This window comes from Paroedura picta, chromosome 7 (genome assembly GCF_049243985.1).
Source record: "Paroedura picta isolate Pp20150507F chromosome 7, Ppicta_v3.0, whole genome shotgun sequence".
NCBI classification, from domain to species: domain Eukaryota; kingdom Metazoa; phylum Chordata; class Lepidosauria; order Squamata; family Gekkonidae; genus Paroedura; species Paroedura picta.
The window spans coordinates 32,761,346-32,780,295 of NC_135375.1; the positions used below are offsets into that span (position 1 = coordinate 32,761,346).

The following is an 18,950-nucleotide window of genomic DNA, read 5'->3' on the forward strand; positions in this document are numbered from 1 at the left end:
TTTGGATTAGTTTAGGGTGTTCTGATTGGCTCAGCAGATGGGGAAAGAAACATTGCTTCAGTGGTTGTGGCAGCCATAGCACATTCACTGCTGAATATAAACTGCCTTGACCATTATCCGCCTTTCCCACCTGGCAGCCCTGGCGGGGGAGGCTGAAGACAGAAAAGTAACCTATAGACTCATGTATAAGCCTAGTTTTTCAGTACCTTTTTTCACACTGAAAAAGCCTTCCTCTGCTTATACGCGGGTATATATGGTAATTGAAATAAAAGCCTGCTCCAGCCACCCAATCATTGCATTGCCTTTTGCAAATGTGTACTGCAAGCTGAGCTTGCTCTGGCAGCTTGTAGGACATCAACGGTTTGACTGAGGGATTCTGATCTTTTTTTCCTTTTGCCTTCAATGGCAAATGGAATGGCAATGCTGGATGGGAGAGCCTGTGATGATGGAGCATTTCCCACCCTTGGCTTATATCCGAGTCAATAAGTTTGCCCAGATTTTGTGGTAAGATTAGGTCCCTCAGCTTATATGCAGGTTGCCTTATATGCGAGTCAATACGGTACACTGTCACATAGGTCAGTAGGCTTGCTTTGGTTGCGGGTATTTGAGAGCCCAGCATCAGAAAAAGTCAGCTGGCCTGAATGGGAGAAAGAAAATAAAGCCCTTCCTGCCCAAACCTGCTGGCTGGCTCTTGTCCCCAGGATTGCTGAAGCAGTCTGTGACAAAGTAATGTGGCCAGCCTGAACAGGAAGGCAGAGCAAATCCCTTCTTCCCACTCCAAGCCTCCTGACACAAGTGGTGCTACTGCAGCCAAGGAAGACAAGATGGCCAGGAGAAGAAAAGTTATTCCCACTCAAACCTGCTGGCATTCCCCCCCCCCCCCATCTTGATGTAGTGGTTAGGAGTGCAGACTTCTAATCTGGTGAGCCAGGTTTGATTCCCCACTCCCCCAAGTGCAACCAGCTGGGTGACCTTGGGTTCCCCAGTAACATCAGAGCTCTCTCAGCCTCACCTACTTCACACAGTGTATGTTGTGGGGAGAGGAAAGGGAAGGCAACTGTAAGCTGTTTTGAGACTCTTTTGGGTAGAGAAAAGCGGCATATAAGAACCAACTACCTGTGGAACAAGTGAACTTGATGGTTAAATGTTGGTGGGAAGCCCCCCCCCCCAGCTCCTCCTGCCTCCAGGCTATCCAGCTACTTTCTGTCTCAAGCAGCAGTGTCCTGGAAGAAAAGCAGGCAATCTGGTTGAAAGGGAAGGGGGAGTAAAGACCAAGTGGCTGCTTCCTGTCCCAAACAATGGGGCCTGAAATGAAAGCACTTCAAGGGGAGGGGGGTGAGATCCCAGGCCCTTCTCGCCAGGGCCTGGGAGGATGTCCTGAATGGGGTGTACAGGTGTAAAGTTCTTTTCCCTCAACTTGAGCCCCACAACAGGTAAAGTGTCAGGTTCTCCATGAAAACCTTACTTAGCATAGTCCAATAAAGCTCCAGTTCTGCAGATCCAAAACAGAAATACTACCTGTACTTCTAGATTGCAGTAGTTACTGGAGTATGTTCCATGGAGCATGTCCCATTTAAATGCTGTGAATACATAAAGGTTGAATATGTGTATGCACACTTTGTTGTCAAGGCTCAGCTGACTTAAGGTGACCCTATGGGGGTTAAGAAATGTTCAGAAGTGGTTTGCCATTGCCTGCCTCTGCACCACAGCCCTGGTATTCCTTGGGGGTCTTCCATCCAAATACTAGCCAGGACAGACCCTACAAAGATCAGGCCAGTTAGGATAAATACAAACACATATTATATCTCCTGTGTTCTTTTCCCTAAAGGACGCTGACTCTGATAAGGCTACCTAGGGTGTCTCATGGATCAAAAGGGAACATAATACTCTATTTTAGTAAGATGATAAACTGGCTTCTCTTATTCTGAGGCCACTATGTGTTGACTAACTTTGGTTAACTCCAGATTTCCATCCCATCCCCAAATGGAATATAGTGATACCTCTTTATTTGAGCACTACACTCTAGGTCAATGCTGAATCAAGATGAAATGTCAAAACAACAAACCAAAGTATAAAATGGCAGCATGTTTTCTTCAAGCACGCCAACTAATCCTCAGCTTATTTCCAAGGCAGACAAATCCCCATTGAAGATGGCATATTATGCTGTTCTGTAGGCATTTTATTGTTGTCTCTTTAATTGTCTAATTTTAAACAAATGAATTATGCTACTCTTTATTAATGCAGAAAAATCTTGTACATAATTTCCCTCTTAGCAACAATCCCACAAGAGACAAATCACATTATAATTGCACTGCATAATAAACAACTAAAGCCAATTATGAATCTATGCTGCTGTCAAACTCTTGACCTATGTTCCTTTAGTGCATTGCCATTTCCTTGAGGACCCAGAATACTAGACGTGACAGCAGATTGACAGCCCTGTCCTATGAAGATTTAGGCATGCTGAAGCCTGCTGGTATCTAACTGCATGGAAGCAGGCTCCAAATCCAGTGTTTTAAATTCATGGTACACAAAGCAGTGTCTACAGCTAGGAAATCAGTGACTTTGTGCTTGGTTTATAAAGTTTTCATATTTGCTGTAATATTTGAAAACATTTCAATCTACCTGAGACCTGAAGAGCTGCTGCCAGAATAGATAATACTCACCTTGATAGACCACTACTCTGACCCAGTAGAAAGCATGTGTAAAGATGAAAAAAAAATGTTTAACAAGTAATCCTTTCTACTTTATGCTTAGTGCCACATTAGGCAGGTGAAATTATTATTTTTGTTATTGATGGACTCTCAAGGAAAACAGACAAGTGATGTCTGTGAATTTCTACATCAAGAATGTAGTCCTGCACACTGTAAGTCATACCTTCAGTTAATCATTGTACTCAAGTGTATAATATGATTTCCACATTCAGGGAAGCAGAGCTTCTGCACTTTTTTGTAGGGGGGAAGGAAATGTAATACATATTGGCTATTTCTAGTTGTAAAATTAAAAAATATTGCTTTCTAGGCAAATATGCACTGTTTGAAGCTGGTACACTAAAACTACTTGGAAAAAGGGATGATCAAGGCAATATTTTCCAATTTCACTAAATATTCTTCTGTATTACACTCCCATGAGCCTCTTGTGGCGCAGGGTGTTAAGGCAGCCGACATGCTGTCTGAAGCCCTGAACATGAGGCTGGGAGTTCGATCCCAGCAGCCGGCTCAAGGTCGACTCAGCCTTCCATCCTTCCGAGGTCAGTAAAATGAGTACCCAGCTTGCTGGGGGGTAAAGGGTAATGACTGGGGAAGGCACTGGCAAACCACCCCGTATTGAGTCTGCCATGAAACGCTAGAGGGCATCACCCCAAGGGTCAGACATGACTCGGTGCTTGCACAGGGGATACCTTTACCTTTACCTATTACACTCCCATGCCATATAACTTTTGTTTATGCAACTCCCATGATCCTTATCATAGCCTTTTTGGTAGTCAGACTGACACCCTCCCTCCTTGTGAGTTTAATAAAAAGGCAACAATTAGTATCCAGTATTTTTGCTATGATTATCTGAGACCAGTCCTGTATTCTAGAAGCAAAGTAAGGACCAGTGCACATGTGGGTGTGTTTTTTTTGTAATCCCTCTGCATTTATTTTCTGTACACTGATTAACCGTGGCTACCGTTTCTATTCCCAAGCCTTAAGTGTATCATAGTCAAAGGTTAAAAATAATCCCTTGTGACTTGGTAGCTAGTCTGAGAACTTCTAAAATCTATACACCAATAAAAAGCTCTACAGTCTTACTCTAAAACTTTAAAAGGATGTCATAATCCAAATAAAGGTGTATAGTGTCCCATTCTAAAAACATTTACTCAGATATAAACCCATTATTTCCCATAGAACTTTCAAAGAAGTATAGTTAAAATTTGGTTGTAATGAAGCCAAGAAAAATAATATTAGCAAATCATTTTTTTTTATTACCAGGAAATCTATAATTTTCAATATAGCGTTTGCATCAATAAGACCAATGAAAATGCATTATTTTTCTGGGGAAAGATTCAGATGATTAACTACTGAGTGAGGCTGCAAGTATTTGCAACATCTAGCCAATAAAAACTGTATAAATGTATCAATATGTGAATAAAACAAAATACTTTAATAATATTGTTCACATAGTTTCCTAGTGGAAATCCCATGAATACCTCCCTAGAAGCAAGCTCCCTTGAATTTAGTGGGGCATGCTTAACAAGTTAACATGCAGAGGGTTGGGTTACCAGTCTCTTTAATATACTGTGCCATCATTACAATTAACGTTAACTTTGTAATTCATATGTTGACCCACAAGAGGGCACCAAAGCTAGTGTGGAGTGACAATATGACACTATCAGTTAAAAATCCAGAATAAATTTAGAGTCCAGTAGCATCTAAGACCCACCAAGTTTTATTCAAAGTAGAAGCTTTCGTGTACGTACCTTGCATAAAACTTTGTTGGTCTTAAAGTTGCCACTGGACTCTGAATTGGTTCTGCTGCTTGAGACCAACACAGCCCACTTGAAGTCAACAGCCCAAAATAAGAATGTAAAAAATAAGGCCAAACATACAAATAATAGGAAACCAATAGTATGCATTTGTTGGTTAATGCCCATTAGAAATCTAGTTATACTGCTGCTGTTTCATAAGTTTTATCATTTTTATTGATGAGATTTAAATATGTTTAGTACAGAGTAATACTGTTTGAGCCTCAGAAATGCTGGATGTTAGCATCCTAGCTAACTCCTTTAGCTCTTTTATTGATGTATCAGCACTTTCAGACTATTAAATAGTTAACAGAATTGCTTTACAGTTGTCATAACAATTCTAGCCAGTACTACAGAGTTGGATCTTAAGTAATCTTTCCATGAAGGAGTCAGGTTGTGGAGGTTTTTTTCCCTCCACTGCAAGATTTGTTTATCTGCAGCCGGATTCCTTATTTACCCTATATATGTTCAAGTATTTTCTCTACTGGTATGGCCTTGCAGAATATAAGACTGCACAATCATCATGCAAGATCCAAAAGAGTGAATGTCTACATTCCCCTTAATATCCACTCCCCAGCTACAGACCTACTTTCTCATCAGATAACTTTCACATTGCTCCTTTTACCAGCTCTGTCTTCCTTTTTATGGAAACTAAGCATGCTCAAGCCCTGGTTAGTATTTGGATGGCTGATTACCAAAGAGTACCAGGGTTGTTACAAAGAGGCAGGCAATGGCAAACCTCTAAGAGGGAAAAGCTGCAGGATACTATTAGAAGAAGAAGGAGGAGAAAGATAAGAAGGAGAGTTGGTTCTTATATGCTGCTTTTCTCTACCCAAAGGAGGCTCAAAGCAGCTTACAGTCGCCTTCCCTTTCCCCTTCCCACAACAGACACCCTGAGAGGTGGGTGAGGCTGAGAGAGCCCTGATATCACTGCTTGGTCAGAACAGTTTTATCAGTGCCCTGATGAGCCCAAGGTCATCCAGCTGGCTGCATGTGGGGGAGTGCAGAATCACTTGGCTCACCAGATTATAAATCCACACTCCTAACCACTATAACCATACTATAATGGATGGATGATTGTCTCATGTCCTCTGACTCAATAGTCCCCAACCCCCGGTCCAGGGACTGGTACTGGTCCGTGGATCAGTTGGTACCGGGCTGCGGCTCCTCCTCCTTGGCTGCTGCCTCGGGGGCTGCCCTGCCACTCTGCCGCCGCTCACCTTTGGTGCTTTCCAACGGCTGCCATGGCTGGGGCTCCCCCTCGGCGTGGCACTGCGCAGCTCTGCTGGTAGCACTCCCCAGGGGGCGGCGGGAAGTTGCGCCGGCGGGAAAACAAGTGGAACAGGGGCTCAGGCAGCGGTGACATCCCTTGGCAAAAGACTACCCCCCCTGGGCCTCAGTAAAATTGTCAAGCGTTGACCGGTCCCCAGTGATAAAAAGGTTGGGGACCACTGCTCTGACTCACTCACACACACTCTCTCTTATCAGTCTCTTTAATAGAAGCTTAATGGGATGCTATTTCTCAGATGATGCTATTTACCTGACAATGAGAATACTTTGGGTCTGGAAATTACAAAGAGGCAGGAAAAAATGTGTGCGATAACTTTATTATACTATGGCCAAAGAATCCTTCCTAACTATGAAAGTTACAAAAGCATTCTGCTTGGCTGTGCCCCATAAGGCCTTACATTCATACTCAAATTTGTCATCATAAAGATCACCTCAATTCTTATCAAATACGCAGTATAGCAGTGCAATACCTCCAGCCACCCGCATAAGTTTGCAAATGTAGGTAATAGTATCCTGCTCATGCCTAAGAATATTCTCTCTCATTCTTGGGGTCTTATGTAATGATAAGAAGCTGTGCTCAGCTAGCTGCAATTACTTCAATTCCTTTTACCATCTTAGGGTAAAAAAGTTCATTCCTAAGAAAGCTGCACTATAAAATGGTAGAACAAAGTTTGAGTCGACTGGCACTTTTAAAACAAAGATTTATTCAAGGTACAAGGTTTCATGTGTAAGCTCAGATCTTTAGATACAGTGTGCTTGCACATGAAAGCTTGAATAAAACTTTGTTGGTTGTAAAGGTGGCGCTAGACTGCTTCAGACCAACACAGCTACCCACCTGAAACTATAAAATGCTGTTAGTCATATTAAAGGACAATTTTTCCTTCTCGGCATAAAAAGCTGCCACTTTCTTCAAGGGACAGAATATTGTCCTCCAGGCAGTTGGCCATCATATCTTCTTACATGGCTGTATCCAAAAGAAGTAGGGAAAGTACCTTCTTTACCCTTTCTTCTGGCAAAAACACAAGCCACTTACGTTGAGGTAACTCTAGTTAAAAAACTATTACATTTGATGGGTAGGTTGACAGGTCTCCTTGTGGCTCTTGGAGGCAGCAAATACAAAAGCAGCATCAATGAAGTACTCACATAGTAATTTTCCCTGCACTTTCTCTGCCTCAGCCCCCTGCAGCTACTCTCTCTCTTAAAAAAACAACACAGTAATTACACCCACAAGTAACTTGCAAGAGCAGCTATCCCATTATTCCCCCCTTTGCTTCCTCTACTGCGTTTCTCACACTTTTTCTCCCTCCTGCCACACCTTTTCTTACTCTCCTCTATGCTTGTCACTTCCTCTCCATTTCTGTCCCCACGCCCATCACTATCACTATTGAAGCTCCCTTCATCAAATCTCCAGGAATGTCCCAACCTGGAGGTGGCAACCCTATCTCCTTCCCACCCACAAGCCAACCTACCTTTGTATGTTCCTCTGTCTTCAGCTTTCCATCTCTTCCCCACTGCAGCCTCTACCTGGATGAAACAAACCCTGTCTTCTTCCACAATGGATACCAAAGCAGCTTATGTTATTCTCTCCTCCTTTTATAATTATATACCAGGAGGTAGGTTAGGTTGAAAATAGGTGGCTGGTCTAAAATCACCCAGTGAGCTTTCACAGCATGACGGGGAACATAACTGTGGTCTCGCAGACCCTACTCTGAAGCTCTAACCCAGGAATTCCCAACCACAGTTCCAGGGAATCTTGGGGCCATGTGGGAGTTTCCCAGAGATTATACAGACTTTCCCAGATGTTTGGATAGCTGCTGACATCCCTAGATGTCACTGGATGTCTCCTAGTGGAAGAAGACTCAGCCTCCGTCTGATTCACCTGAACCGTCTGAACGAGGTGGGATGGGATAGATTATTTGTGTTTGCAACCACTTGCTTGTTTTATTGTAAATTGGGGTTTTATTGTATTTTAATGTTTTATTCTGTGTATATAAATCAAACTAATAATTAAAATAAACTAAATTTCCTCTGTTGCTCTACAGGCCTAGTCTATTTCATGCCAATGGAAAGCCAGTTTGGTGTAGTGGTTAGGAGTACGGACTTCTAATCTGGCGTGCCGGGTTCGATTCTGCACTCCCCACATGCAGCCAGCTGGGCGACCTTGGGCTTCCCATGGTGCTGATAAAGCTGTTCTGACCGAGCAGAACAGAAAGCTGTTCTGACCGAACAGACTCTCAGCCTCACCCACCCCACAGGATGTCTGTTGTGGGGAGAGGAAAGGGAAGGAGACTGTAAGTCACTTTGAGCCTCCTTCGGGTAGAGAAAAGCAGCATATAAGAACCAACTCTTCTTCTAAATGATTGGCTGGCTCCTGCATTTTATTTCTGCACCCACTTCCCTGTAGGGTCACGTCATCACTTCCAGAGTTCTTTGAAGCCTGAAAAACATCCCAGGGGTTCCTTGACAGTCACAAGTTTGAAAATACTGCACCATTACACCACATTGATGTCCATAGGGTGGTTGCTACTGAACAGTAGCAAGCAGTCATGCCTAGCTGAGTCAGGTGGAATCAACTTGCCCAGCATTTGCTGCCAGGCTTAGAGTTGAAAACCTCCAGGTGAATCTGGCAACCCCCCAGAATTATACCTAAACTCCTCTATCTCCCTGTATTAATCTGATCTGGGACAGTAGAGATAACTCTATGCAGCTAATTGCCCCACTTCAAGGAAGGTGATGCTGTAAAGTTGTCAACATGTTTGAGAGGAGACTGATGCAAGGTAATGGCAGGGCATCAGATAATTATTCTCAGCATTCCACAATTAAGGATACATTTGCCCATTTTGACATGTTTATTTCCTTTACTATGTCCTCCTCCCTCAAACCCAAACAAAGATTGACCATATAAACTAAGCTTATTTCTGGTTGTTCATTGGCTCTATAAAATCTTCATTATGTTGTATTTACTGCTAATTTACTGCTCACCCTCTATACATATGGATTGGAAACTTCCATTTCAATCAAATGGATAGCCATGTTAGTCTGAAATAGTACAACAAAATTGGAGTAAAGGGCATCTTTAAGACCAACAAAAATGTATTTAAGGCCTCTGAGGAACTGTGCATGTGCACGAAAGTTCATGCCTTGAATTACTTTTTGTTGGTCTTACAGGTGCCATTGGAGTCAAATTTTGTTCCATTTAACTGTATTTGAAGATGTGTTCATGAAAGTATCACTTTCATCACTATCACTAAACATTCTAAAGTTGAAGTTGCGTGCAGACAACTGGGGGTGTGCCACCAATAGGGAGAAAACACTCTGCCAATGAGGGCCAACCGGTTCAAACTGCATTATGCCAATGAGGCCAATCCATTCAAATTGCATGCAGACAATTCACTCCCTACCTGATTGGCTCTCCCTGAGAGAGTGCTTCTTGGTATAGTGGTTAGGAGTGCAGACTTCTAATCTGGTGAGCCAGGTTTGATTCTGGACTCCCCCACATGCAACCAGCTGGGTACCTTGGGCTCACCACAGCACTGAGAAAGCTGTTCTGACCAAGCTGTAATCTCAGGGCTCTCTCAGCCTCACCCACCCCACAGGGTGTCTGTTGTGGGGAGAGGAAAGGGAAGGTGACTGTAAGCTGCTTTCACACTTATTCGGCATATAAAAACTAAATTTTTCCAACGAAGGCCAATCACGGGGCTTATCTGTCTTCTCCCTTGTCATGCTGCTTGTTAAGGGGGAAGAAGTGCTGGCTACTCTAAAAGATCCTGCTGCCGGTAAACTGACCCATCCTCAGTTTCTTCTCATCCTTCATATCTTCCAGGCACTTCTCCATGGCCTTCCCCACCCAGCCTGGCCTTTTGGAGATGTGGAGGAAAGGTGGGAAGGAAGCTCTTCCCCATGGCCTTCCCTGCCTGATTGAGCCTTTGGGAAAGATGGAGCCCCCCCTCCTGCAGCTTTACCAGCCCAGCTTCCTGAAGATGTGAGATTTGATGGGAAGGTGGGGACAGTGGTGGCCTGCGTAGACAGTGTTGTATGGAGATAGAGGTAGGAAGGCCAGTGCTCCTCCAAAGCAGCTGTTTCCTACAGGAGGACTGATGTCTCCCTCCCCTCCCCCCTTTTTGTCTTTTTCTCTTTCATCCTGTCTTTTTTGTTTTCATTGTCTGGAAGGTTTGGGAAGCTAGCTGCATATGGAGGAGTCCAGAATCAAACCCAGCCCTTGAGATTAGAGTCTGCCACGCTATAACCCCTTCACCCCAGTGGATCTCAAGATCGAGTGGGGAGTAGGCCAGAATCCAGGAAGGTCACAGGGCAGATGTGCTGGCGCCCGTGGGAGGACCGTGAATAAAACGCTGTCGGTCTTAAAGGTGCCGCGGACTAAAACTTTGTTCTATCCCTTTAGATCAGGGGTAGTCAAACTGCGGCCCTCCAGATGTCCATGGACTACAATTCCCAGGAGCCCCTGCCAGCGTTCGCTGGCAGGGGCTCCTGGAAATTGTAGTCCATGGACATCTGGAGGGCCGGTTTGACTACTCCTGCTTTAGAAGTTTCTGACCCAGTGAAGTTTGCCACACACAGGGGACTGGGAAGCCTCGAGCGCAGGCACGCTAGCGTCATTTCAGAATGTATTTCTTGACTACGGCAAGACCGATTTCGGGGGGAAGAGCGCCGCGATGAAAACGTCCCTTTACGCCCGCGCCCGAGATCAGACCGGCAGGGTCTGGCTCTGCATACGTGGCGGCCGTCTGCGGCGTCTCCGCCTCCCCGCCGGCCTCTCTCTAAGGGAGCTCCGCGCGCTCGTGACCGCGAGGCGTCCTCGTGACCTCGGGCCCAGCCATTGGGCCAGGGTGGGGCGGCAGAAGGCGGGGAAGAGGCCTGGCGTTTCCCCGGCAACGGCAGCGCTGGAACGCCGGCCGCGGAAAGTTGCTTGGGGGCGGCCTCTGCCCCGCCCCTTCCCGCCCCCGTCACGTGACCAGCCTTCTCGCTGCCGTTCGGCGCCTTCTTCCGGGAACGAGCCGGATTGCGAGAGCGCGGCGGGAGGGCGGGCGAGTCACGCTGCGGGCAGGCGGCGAACGTGGAAGTGGCGACATGTCGACCAACAACGTCGGTTACAACGAGCAGGTCGGGGACTCTCCGCCCGAGGTGGGCCAGGAGGCGGCGCCCACCACCGTCCCCTCCGTCCCGGCGGCCTTCGGGCTCTTCAGCAGCGACACCAAAAAGTAAGGGGCGGCGGAGGGAGGGAGGGAGCGGTGCGAGGGCGCGCGACGCAGGGCGACCCCCGGGGCGGCGCTTCTCTGCCTCCCGGTCGGCGGGGAGCGCAGCCGCTGCCGTCTCTGCAGAGGCCAGAAACGCTAGAGCAACTTTCGTCCCTCCTCCTGCTCCTCCCCAAGTCCCGAGAAACAGTTTCCTCCGGAGTTATTTGCGGAATGTGCCTTCCTCGATGGGAACGAGGGGCAGGCGAGGCATGGGTTCTCCCGACTGATCAGGAGTTTTGGAAGGAGAACGGGTGGTGGCCCTTCGTGGGTCTCTCACTTCTTAGCCGGCCCTCCGTTCATTTGGCTTTCTTCAGGCTGTGAATCCCACCAAATTTAGTGTGAGTCGCTCTCGGGTAAACGCGCATAGGGTCGCCCTGTTAGTGCCTCTTGAGGCATTCAGATGAGTAGAAGAGGAAGGCAGTGGCAAACCAACTCTCAACCAGGGCTAGTCCACCTGTGTGTCCTCCAGATGTTCATGGACTACAATTCCCATGTGCCCCTGCCAGCGTTTGCTGGCAGGGGCTCATGGGAATTGTAGTCCATGAACATCTGGAGGACACACAGGTGGACTAGCCCTGCTCTAAACGACTCTTGCCTTGAAAACCCTAGGAGCTTGTCATAACTTAGCTGCAATTTGGCACTTTACACAGCCCACCCCCCTCTGAATTTAGTGAGTTGGTGAAAGGGGGGAGGTGAGCGTGCAAGAGGGTGGTTCTAACTCTCTCTTGGTTTGACCACTGTGGAGAGATGGGTCAAACTGTCATTTGCATTCTGAATTTTATTTCTATTTATGTATTATTGTTCCTGCCTGTCCATGCTCTGCGTTCTGTTACCATAGCGTTTTCTGTGAAGGGGGTTATAATGGGCACATGGATGGTAGCGTGTCTTTATTTTTGTTGCTTTTCCTGAGGAAGTCTTCTTCCCACAAAGTCTGGGGTGGGGAACTTCATGTTTTTAAATGCCTTATTTTAAATTTTAAAAACTTATTTCTCTGTAAATTGTCCCAGTGATCTTTCATTTAGTTGAGCTGAACAAAATCTTGGTGCCATGTAAGCTTCTAATGTGCACTTTGTGTTGATTCAATTCTTTTAGTAATTTCCTTAGAAATATAACACATTCATTTAAGTGTTTATAAACCTAAATCACATGCTTACAGTACTTCTAGTTATGGCCTAATATTTTTCCATGTTCTGTTTGTGTTTTTGAATATTAGATCATTCAAAATTTGGAATAGTTCACTGTAAGTGATTAAATTGAGTAGGTTTTGTATAGTATTGCATGGGTGAACGGAATGTATGGTCAATATATTCAGTCATGAACATATACCATACTATAGAATAACAGTAGTATTGATAAATATTGTTTTTGTTTATATATATTGTGTAAGTGTCCTACAACTAATACCATCTTTAACATTGCCCTATGATAAATGTTGATAATACTGTTACCTTAGGAGAAAGAGAGAGGCCCCAGCTGAGTTGATCCACAGATTCCATATGCAGCAGTCTCTTGTATGTTACATGAAGTGGCCAAAAATAGACATGATCATAGGAGAGTGGATCCTTTTGTATTTGTACATTTGTCCACCTATTCTGATCTTTAGCAGAGGGGGTGTGGCAGTTAGGTTTAAAAACAAAATCAGAATTGGGTGATACAAGCAGTGAGCTGGACTAGAAGGCAACTGCTAGAAGCATTAGAGCACAGCTATAGGTGAAGTGGTGGGCAGGGTTTCAGTTCATCTCACGCTCCGTTTTTCATTTTCATCAGTGGGAATGAGTGGCGTCCACAGGACTGTGAATAGGGGTTCTGTTTCTGCTAATTTATTTTCAGTATTAATATTTAATTACAGACTTGTGTCAACTCACAGATCTGTGACTGGAAAGTGATTTCAAGGGGGGCAGGGGGTCACAGTAGGGTTTTAAAGCCTGTATAGTAAAGCAAATGTCTGTTTCGTCTGTCATTAACTATAGTCATGTTACCGAGATTGTCACAGTTAAAGATTTGTATGCTTAACTGGTGTATATACATATTGTTAATAGTGACTCAAAAAGTTGACTGGCTCTTGAAAAATACATTAATATGATGTGAAACAGGAACAAGACATTACTTCCTCCTTCCCACAATTTCTAGAATTAACCTTTTGGTCAACTGTCCATGTAAGCTTTGTAAACAGGGTAAGATATCCAAAGTGGATGAAAGGAAAAGTCTATACATATAGGCTCAATGCAGACAACACCTGAAAATATCTAATTATCTGGCTGCATTCAGGCTGTGGGGTAGACTGCATGAGTCTGAAGATTCCCCAAGACCTGTTTATTCATTGTCCATAATTTACTGTTCCATCTACACATTGTGTAAATGCTAAATAACCATCAGATAAAATATTAATATTTGTAAATTAAACCAGAAGAAAAATTTAATGAAGTTCAAGGAGACTAGATATTTATTGCAATAAGAGTTGTAACATTTGTAAATGGTTCACAATCTTCTTGAAGTAGAGTGATATGTGGAGTGCCTCAGATTTGTCCTGGACCTGGTGTTATTCAACATATTCATAAATTATTTGGTTGAAGGAATACAGGGCTTATTAAATTTGCAGATGATACTAAACTGGGAGGGGTAGCAAACACATACAAGGATAATCTTGACAGGATGGAAAACTGGGCTAAAATGAATTTTAATGGTGAAAAATGTAAAGTTCTGCATTTAGGAAGGAAAAATCAAATGCATCACCATAGGATGGGTGAGACATGTCTTGGAAGTAGTATGGGTGAAAAGGATCTGGGGGTCTTAGTAGACCATATACTGAACATGAGTCAGCAGTGTGACTCAGTAGCTAAAAAGGCAAATGGGATTTTGGCCTGTATTAAAAGAAGTATAGTGTCCAGATCATGCTTTACTTTGCTCTGGTTTGGCCTCACTTGGAGCCCTGTATTCAGTTTTGGGCACCTCAACTGAAGAAGGATGTAGAGAAATTGGAGTGTGCCCAGAGGAGGGCTACAACGATGGGCAGGGCTTTGGATACAAAGTTGTATGAGGAAAGGTTGAGGGAGCTTGGTCTGTTTAGCCTGGAGAGAAGACAACTAAGAGGTGAAATGATAACCGTCTTCAAATACTTGAAGGGTTGTCATATAGAAGATGGAGCAGAGTTATTTTCTGTTGCCCCAGAGGGTTGGACCAGAACCAGCGGGTTGAAATTAATTCAAAAGAATTTTTGGCTAAACATCCGGAAGAAGTTCCTGACAAGTTAGAGTGGTAGTAAGTTCTCCTTCTTTGGAAGTTTTTAAGCAGAGGTTAGATAATCATCTGACAGAAACACTGATTTTATGAATTTACGCAGATTCTGAGTTGGTGGGCAGGTAGTTGTTAGTTCCTGTGTTGTGCAGGTGGTTGAGGTCCCTTCCAACTCTGTGATTCTATGAATCCATGAGTAAGCAAGGGGGCACATCTTCTCTGAGGCTGTGCAGTGAAGCCCTGAGTGTATGGGAGGAGGTCCTGCAATTTGGGTCGGATCTGAGAACCTTGCATATTTCGTGGGCATTGAATACCAGAACAGATGAGCTTAGCAGGGTTTTTTCTCAGAACTACAAATGGCCCCTAAACGATATGCTCCTGGACACCCTGTTTGCTCAGTGGGGCCAACTGCAGTTCGACCTGTTTGTAAGACAGCTCATTTCTTTTACTCTCCCTAGGAAATAGACAGGAATTCTCTAGGGCAGTGGTCCGCAACCTTTTTATCACCAGGGACCACTGAACACCTTTTACTGAGGCCCGGTGCGGGGTTTAGTTTACTCCTCTACTCTCAACCACTGCCCTAGCGCTCTCTGATCGCTATGGTAATGTTTAAACATCCCTTCAAAATAAGAAACAGACATGCCACAACAATGAAGTGTGTTGTAAAGGGCTGGGGGGAGGGATGAAGTAAAGGGCTGGGGGGGGAGAAGGCCCACCTGTGGGTCCGCAGCCCACAGGTTGGGGATCGCTACTCTAGGGGATGCCTTCCAGATTTCTAGGAGGGGAGTACTATTCTATGCCTTCCCTCCCCCACCCGATTCCCAAAGTGATAGGCAAGATGAGGTCTTAACTGCATGGAGAATCACTTCCTAGAAGCTTCATTTTTTGAGGGGGTTAGGAAAGTGTTACTCCATTCCAAAAAGGAGTCTGTTAGGTATAGTTATAGCTATAAATGGTCCACGGTTGAGAACTGGTGTGCTTTGAGGGAAATATGCCCATTTACTTGTCCCCTTCCCAGGATCCTAGATTACTTATTAGACCTCTCGAGATTGGGACCCTCCGTATCATCAGTATGACCACATTTAGCAGCACTGGCAGCCTTCCATGAGGAGATTGAAGGGACATCGGTTTTCGCCCATAAACTATCCACACAATTCTTGAAAGGTTTGGGGAACCTGTGTCCCCTGAGACGGGTGCCGGTTCTGCAATGGTCGCTGGAGGTGGTGTTGGCTACGATGATTTGAACCACTTGCATCTGTCCCACTGAGTGTACTAACTATGAAGGTATTTTTTTTAATAGGTAGGACGGTCTCTGAGCTAGTGGCACTTAGGATAGACCTAAGGAAAATTCATGGAATTTTCCCCCTCTAAGATAGTGTTACACCAGAGTTGGGACTAGATAGTTTCTGAGTTTCATCTAGTTCAGGACATAGTCCTCTCTGTTTTTTTCCCAGACCCACGTTCAACAGCTGAGAAAACACTCCATTCACGATGTAAAAAGAGCAATACTTTATTATATAGATCGAACTTGAATTTTTAAAGACATTATCCAGGCATTCTCAGTTCCATAGCCTTTCCATTGATAAAGGGCATAATAGACATGGCTAACTCAATATGGTCTAAACCAGTGGTTATCAACCGCTGTAAGGCTGCAACCCCAACTGCAGTGGTGGCATGCAGGAGCATGCAAGGGCACAATGATATGGAGGCAGCATGGAGGAGGCTAGTGTCATGGCTCCACTACTGCCATCAACCTATCCTAGTGACCTCATGGACGGGGCCAGGTGACCCCACTTAGAGTTGGGACCCCAAGGTTGAGAACCACTGGTATAAACTGACTTCTGTTCCTGCTACCTCATGTACAAAACATGTGTCAAATACAATAAGATACATGTCCTTATCTCTTCTACATAGTACCTTAACTGATTGGGGAAGAGATGCAAACCAGATACAGAACAGTCCTATTCTTCTCCGAGGGGAGAAAAATTGATGCTTTGAGTCAGAAAGTATATACATCATCCTCATGAAACTTGACAATAGCTGACTATCAAGCCATCATGTTGGCATTCCAACTATTCCTATGGGAAAAGATTACCCCATATTTGGACCAGCTACCCGAAGGTCTTTGGCCAAGGTAATTCAGACAGAGCAGCAACTATACATTGAAAAGCATGCAGAGATGCTTCTGCTAGAACAATAACCTCTGCAGTTACTTTAAGAAGACATGCCTGACTGAGATCTTCAGCTCTCCTTTAGAAACACAGATAAGGTTTACAGTTAACCTTTTGTGGACACGTTGCTCTTCTAAGCTAGAATGGATGACCTGTTACAGCAGATCAAGAAGAATAGACAGACAGCAAGATCATAATTTGGAATAACTACATCACAGTCTACTCAAAATAGAACAAAATACCAATCAAGATTCGCTTTGACATATCAAAGTTTTCAGTGTCCATACTACCAACATTCATACTAGTATCCTCAACAGAAAACCTACTAACAGTCTTCACAGCCAAATTGCCACAAGCCAACTCTGAAGTCCAAATCTAGGAAAAGGCCTGTTAGTTATACAAGACATCCCACCTGTTTTTCCCTTTCTTATTCCAAGTTCGTTTTAAGTTAATAAAATAGATGGTTGTTTATGTGGTTTATGAAGAGAAGTGGTCTTAATAATTTCCTTAGGATATAGAATCATAGAATAATAGAGTTGGAAGGGACATCATGGGTCATCTAGTCCAACCCCCTACACTATGCAAGACACTCATATCCCTATCATTCATCCACTGTAGCCTGCCACCCCCTTAAGCCTTCACAGAATCAGCCTCTCCATCAGATGGCTATCTAGCCTTTGTCTAAAAATTTCCAAAGATGAAGAACTCACCACCTCCCAAGGAAGTCTGTTCCACTGAGAAACCGCTCTGTCAGGAACTTCTGATGTTTAAAAATTTCCAAAGATGAAGAACCCACCACCTCCCAAGGAAGTTTGTTCCACTGAGAAACCACTCTGTCAGGAACTTCTTCCTGATGTTTAGATGGAATTTCTTTTGAATTAATTTCATCCCATTGGTTCTGGTCCGTCCCTCCAGAGCAGGAGAGAACAACTCTGCTCCATCCTCTATATCAGTGGTCCCCTACCCCCGGTTCAGGGACCGGTCCCGGTCCGTAGATCAGTTGGTACCGGGCCACGGCTCCTCCTCATCCTTCTCCCTGGCTGCTGCCCGGGGGCTTCCCTGCCACTCTGCTGCCAGCTCACCTTTGGTGCTCTCCAGTGGCCACCATGGCTGGGTCTTCCCCTCGGCGTGGCACTGCGCAGCTGCTGATGGCAGCGCCCTCCAGTGGGCGGCGGAAAGTCAGGGCACCAGCAGGAAAGCAAATGGAGCAGAGACTCAATTACTACATCCAAGGGCTTGATTCACGGTCTTGGATCTTCAGATGCTTACTTTCACATTCTTATTCATAGATAATATAGGAAATTGTACATTTAGCTCAACATCCAGATTTGCTACTAGAAAAATGCTATGATGTGTTAGCTTGGGAACCGACATTGTTATATCTCCCCCCCCCCCCCACATACACACCCTGAGAATTGGCAGCAGTTTGAAAGACATCATTGCTTATGTTTATATAACCCAGCGTTTCCTCAGTTTATAAATGAAGATGCTGACCTATATTTGGGTACAACTAAATCTCCAATCTGGGTATTTATAATTATTGTTCAAATTAAAATTATGTTTTAAAATTGTTGTACTCTCTCTGCAGCTAATGAAGAGCCACATTAGCAGTTACCACATTTACTTCCAGCCCTGGCAAGAGTCCTGCGTTTGGGGTGGGTCCCCTGTTCTGGCAATGGCTGTTTCAAGGTGGGAACCACTAGTCAACCCCAAGCCCTACTGGGGAAGAGCCTTGCCCACTTACCTTACCCCATGTTTCGGTTGCCATGTTCTCTAACAATACTCAGAAGATCACAGGCAGCATATGAATGAGCCACCCACGATTCCTGAGCCACTGTCTCTCATCGTTTTAAAATGTTGTCAATACACCAAGTAGTGAAAATTTTAAACATAAATGCATAGAATACATTTTATAAGAAGTTAATAAAAAGTAAATATTGCACGCATTTCATTCTTTCCCCCCTATCTTTACTTTTTCTTCAAAATGTCCAGTTGTCTTTGAAATGTCCAGTTCTGTATCTGTATACTGAGTCAGTAAATCTCATGGGTAGAGTCCTGCCAAAGAACTTGTAGAACTTTGAAACTGGAGGCTATTCTGTGTAGAGTTAGACTTCATTCGTTCCATTATCTGTATTGGCAATCTTTAAGTTAGCATTTAAATACCAAATAAGATTTCATTACATTCCGTAAATTGGGAAGTACTGTTAATATGCAGTTTACTTTCAGTAAACTTGATGTTTCATTTCTTTATAGCCAATAAAACATATAATTGAAATGTGTCATTTTTAAAGAGTTGCGGCTTCAAGTGAAACTTTTACTCCAAAATGTCTGTTCGGTTTATAAAGTAGATTACTAGTGTTAGCTATTTTATTTTTTTAAATATGTAGTGAATAGTCATGACGAATAAGTAGGAGTTGTATTGTAGATCAAAGTAAAAATGCTTGTATGTAGTCTTGTGCTTCCGTTGGCTGAGTTTATTTTATTATACCTTTT

General features: G+C 44.2%; 1 protein-coding gene across 2 annotated transcripts in view; it reads left to right on the forward strand.

Annotated features, from left to right (window-relative positions):
* The first annotated feature begins 10,734 nt into the window (after window positions 1-10,734).
* AP3B1 (adaptor related protein complex 3 subunit beta 1) overlaps window positions 10,735-18,950 on the forward strand; it is a 184,065-nt gene continuing 175,849 nt past the window's right edge. The window contains exon 1 of one of the 2 annotated variants that reach the window (XM_077347332.1): window positions 10,735-11,016. In XM_077347332.1, coding sequence (XP_077203447.1) covers window positions 10,886-11,016 — 131 coding nt within the window. In that variant the 5' untranslated portion in view covers window positions 10,735-10,885. Of the gene's footprint in view, window positions 11,017-11,258; window positions 11,391-18,950 lie in introns of those variants that run through there. The other variant, XM_077347333.1, reaches the window with a different exon arrangement.